Source organism: Sinocyclocheilus anshuiensis, unplaced genomic scaffold (genome assembly GCF_001515605.1).
Source record: "Sinocyclocheilus anshuiensis isolate Anshui unplaced genomic scaffold, SAMN03320099.WGS_v1.1 scaffold997, whole genome shotgun sequence".
Taxonomy (NCBI): domain Eukaryota; kingdom Metazoa; phylum Chordata; class Actinopteri; order Cypriniformes; family Cyprinidae; genus Sinocyclocheilus; species Sinocyclocheilus anshuiensis.
The window spans coordinates 1,543,753-1,547,926 of NW_015555715.1; the positions used below are offsets into that span (position 1 = coordinate 1,543,753).

General features: G+C 41.1%; 1 protein-coding gene across 1 annotated transcript in view; it reads left to right on the forward strand.

The window, feature by feature from the left end:
* The first annotated feature begins 31 nt into the window (after nucleotides 1-31).
* Nucleotides 32-4,174, forward strand: part of LOC107672235 (zinc finger protein 423-like) — a 184,293-nt gene continuing 180,150 nt past the window's right edge. Inside the window, exon 1 of the mRNA XM_016465329.1 lies at nucleotides 32-1,221. Within this exon, the coding sequence (XP_016320815.1) occupies nucleotides 1,182-1,221 (40 nt within the window). The 5' untranslated portion in view covers nucleotides 32-1,181. The remainder of the gene's footprint in view (nucleotides 1,222-4,174) is intronic.

The following is a 4,174-nucleotide window of genomic DNA, read 5'->3' on the forward strand; positions in this document are numbered from 1 at the left end:
TAAATGATGACACTGTTTTTATTTTTGCCTGAGCTGAACTATTCCTTTAAATCCTAAATCTTATCCGTTTAAACGCAGATAAACGTATTGCAAAGACGACGCAGAAATGTTAAATGTTCAAAACAAACTCCCCCCAAATAGTCAAAATGTCATCTTATCCAATCGACAGTTAAACGCTGGAGTGAACCCGAGACGATGGCACCAATACAAGGAGCGCAAAAAAGCGAATCCAGTCCGTCTTTTTTCTTGCACGCTGCAGAGTTTCCTCGAAGCTCCGTGTTTTGGCCCCGATCCGTGCTCCAAGTTAAGCTGTAGTTTCCATGGCTGACCATGGTTTGGTGCTGTTGGCTCTCTCTGTCTGCTCAACCCAGGCTGTGCGGAGCTCCCTGCGGGATCAGAGCGCTCCCCCGCCGGGACCCTACTCTCACATCCTCCTGCTGGGACACGGCTACATTTCCAGCCAAGCCTGGCTTTATTATGTGTGTCTGCGCTGCAGCCCCGCCAGCAGTCGGATCGGGAGGCGGAGGGAAGACCAGAGTCAGGACAAAGAAAAAGGGAGAGAGAGGCTAGCGACTAGAAATATTTACGGCTTTTAGGACGATAAACAAGAAGAAGAAAAATACCCTCAGGTAAAAATGCTGCGTAAAATGCCATCGAGAGTGGCACCTTAGGAAAAATAACAGCGAAGGAGGGCGGTTCGGCGGGATCACAACGAAAAGAGACAGTTGCGACAACTGCAAAAAGGAGGAAAAACATTGCGAATCAATTCCGAAACATCGTCGAAGTGGGTTTACCACATTATCGGCAAGTATTGGCACTTCTCGCTACTGATCAGGTGTAATTTGGGCACGCTCCGCTTCTTGAAACTCTGAGTGCGTGCCCGCTCCACCGTCAGCGTCTGCCGTTACGGAGGAACAAAAGAGCGTTCGCTTCTCGAGCACGGGAAAAACCGCAAGTTATTCGTTAAATCTACAGGTTGGAGAAGTTAAATCATTGGAATATCAGTTTCCATTGCCTGTACTCTCTTCTTTGAACGCTTCTGGACTAGCGAGACTGAAGTTGCCGCATTGCAACAGGCAAAGTGAAGAAATCTCCCAAGTATCAGCGCGTGACCTGTCAATATTTCTCGGAGAGGACAAGATACCCGTTAAAGAAAGTAAAATATTGTTGTTAACACGGAGATGTCTAGACGCAAGCAGGCCAAACCGCGCTCCGTTAAAGGTAAGCGTTTTATGTTGGTATACGAGAGGGAACAACTCACATGACCAATGAGATTTCGTGGGTAAAATTGCCGGGGGTTGTGCAATTCATCGATTTAATGTGTTTGCTCTCAATAGTGACATTATGTTCAGAGACTTTAAGGAGGACTTTTGACATTAAAAGATAATTAAGAAACGAAACGCTTTCATTTTGATGCGAGGTGCCACAAGGTCTTGTGGTTGGCTGTACAAGTTATCTCTTATAGGGAAAGTGCTGTACTTGAACAATTAGAAATAGTGCTCGAGTTTATTTGAGGTTATTTATTAATATTATTATCAGTAGTATATTAAATGGTAATTTAAACATAATTTTATTCAATTATATTTATTTTTATAATTAACCATCACTTTATAGTCATAATAATCATTATGTAATATTCTATTAAATTATTCAATTTAATACATTTATTTTTTAAGAAGTATGTTGAATTTTTTTAAATGTAAAAATAATATATTTTTTTATTAACAATACTGCTACTAGTCATACAATAGACCTTTAAATAAGTATATTCCTATTTTCTCCTCTTTGTGGAAATCCGAAATAATCTGAAATGTTTTTGCAACTCAATTTAAAACCCCCTCTCAGTCTGTAGTAGTATTGTGAATGGAATTTGGTTCTCTATAGATCTCAGTTTGGTGTTTTTTTTTTTTTTTATCTCTGCTTTTTATTGTCTCATTTATTCCCAGTTGTGACTTTGACATGGCAGAATCAGTCACACACAGTCTCACCTCATTCACGCCCCTCCTACAAGACTCAACACTCACAGGCAGGTGAATTTAGGAGCAATAAGGCCTGCTGCTATTTTGTCTTGTCCATCAGCAATGTGCGGCAGATATTGTGCTGCCGGTCGAGATATCACTTGGCACCCTCACCCCAATAGAAACCAGATGGGCTTTCGGGTGGCCATGTGGCCCATATTAGTACCCCCTCCCCCAAATTATAACCAGTTTTTTGTTTTAATTAATGGCCGCAATCTGCAGAGGGTCATCAAGAGAGAAAAAAATGGTCGTAAGTTTACATAGAGTGTAAATGGATAATATTCATGGTGGTTGAACTGAAAATACAACGTGTTAAGAATCGGTTATTGTCAGGGATATTTAACATTGACCGAGCCTGCTGAGTGCAGATCAGTCTTAAACAATGTTGTTGAGTTGTTTAGGAGAGAGAGATGAGAGAGAGCAATAATTTCGACCCTGTAATCAATAACGTAATATTGTTTTTATTTTGACCAGCTTTTATTTTTCATATGCACAAAGTGAAATATTATTATATTTAAATATGCATCATCTCCCCCCCCCCATCAATAACTTATGTTTTTTGTTCTTCTGTTTTTTTTCAAGGCATTTTCAAATCAAATGTTTTGTTGTATTGCAACAAATACTATTGCAGTTTCTATCGAGTATGCATTGGCCTGCTGCAGCACAGAGGTTTGGGGGGTAAACAGTGATTGTATTGACTCAGCGATGCACGTCAATCAGAGGCCAATTAAATATGTAACCAAGGCTCGCTCTGTTCCTATCTCAGCCCAGCACCTTTAGCTTTGATTGCAATGCTCGGAGATTAGAATGGCACCAACAATATGTCTGAGAGTGGTATGCACAAAATCATTCATGTTTTTTTCTGTCCCGGTGTCTAGTGTATTGGCTCGCTCTTCCAGAGGTTAAGCTTTTGTCATTAATTTCTGCTTTGATATCTTCAAATCTGCAGGTGTTATGGCTGTAGAAAACATATGCAGGCACATAGAGGGGGGGGGGTTGGGGATTATTTCCCAGTAAAGGAAGTCATGCTCTCACATCACATTACATTAGAAACTGCCAGTGTTACTCGCGCACGCAAAAGCGAGAGAGAGATTATTTAGAGAGGAAAAAGACAGCGAGCGTTCGTCAGAGAGGGAGAGGGAGCTGCGCTTATCAAAATATTATTTCTCTCAATTAAGCCCTTTTTAATGCGTGTCTATGCACTGAGTGCTTGGCTGTGGCATTCCTGTTTCATATCTCCACCGTCCCCATGAGTGTTTCCTGCAATATGTAGCGATGATTATTACTTAATTACACATTAATAAATCCCCTTCATTTGCAGGACATTAAGAGGGGGATGAATGCACATGACAGGAAGGGAGACAGTGAGGGCACTTATTTCCATTTTTTTACTGTTGTTTACAGTCAGTCAAATCAAATTGGACCTTTTATTCTAAGGAGGGGAGAAGACATTTGAGTAATGCTTGTCTGAAGCTCGCTGAGAATGAAATCTAATGGCATTATTCCCCCTCTGCCCACTGACACCAAAGTCTTTTTGGGTATGTGGTATTTGGATGAGTTTGTTCCTGGTTCACATGTTGAAATGTCTTTCAGAAATGCATTCAGCTCTTCCTGCAGAATACGTATTCTTTAGCAAGGGTTTCGATAGGGAATTGGGTAATTACTCGCTGTTTTGAATGTAAATTTTCAGACGTGCATTTCAACAACTGAGGCACTGAGGGAAGGAAGGGATTTTCATACACAGATACACAACATCGAGTTGTTTTTGCAGGGACATCTAGATTGCAAATAAGCATTTAAAAATATTGTAATGTAATTTTCTAGTAATTTTGTAGTTTTCTTATGTGAGATTTGAAGTTGTGGATTTTCCCATCTTTAAAGAACACTGCAGAGATTTTCTATTGTGTGATTTCAGTGGTATTACTTTGAAACACTCATCCTTACACTTTTTTTTTCTGGGGGAGCTGTGCTACATGTTAGAGGATAAGATAGCGGGCGTCGACGCCCGCTGTTATTAATTCTGTTTGTGTGGTTGGCATTCCCTGCGCCCCCCTCTTCTTTCCCCACCACGCCTGCCAGCCAGAGGATGTTCCTGTGGCTCAGTGGTAGAGCATTGCGTTAGCAGCGCAAAAGGTCGTGGGTTCGATTCCCAGGGA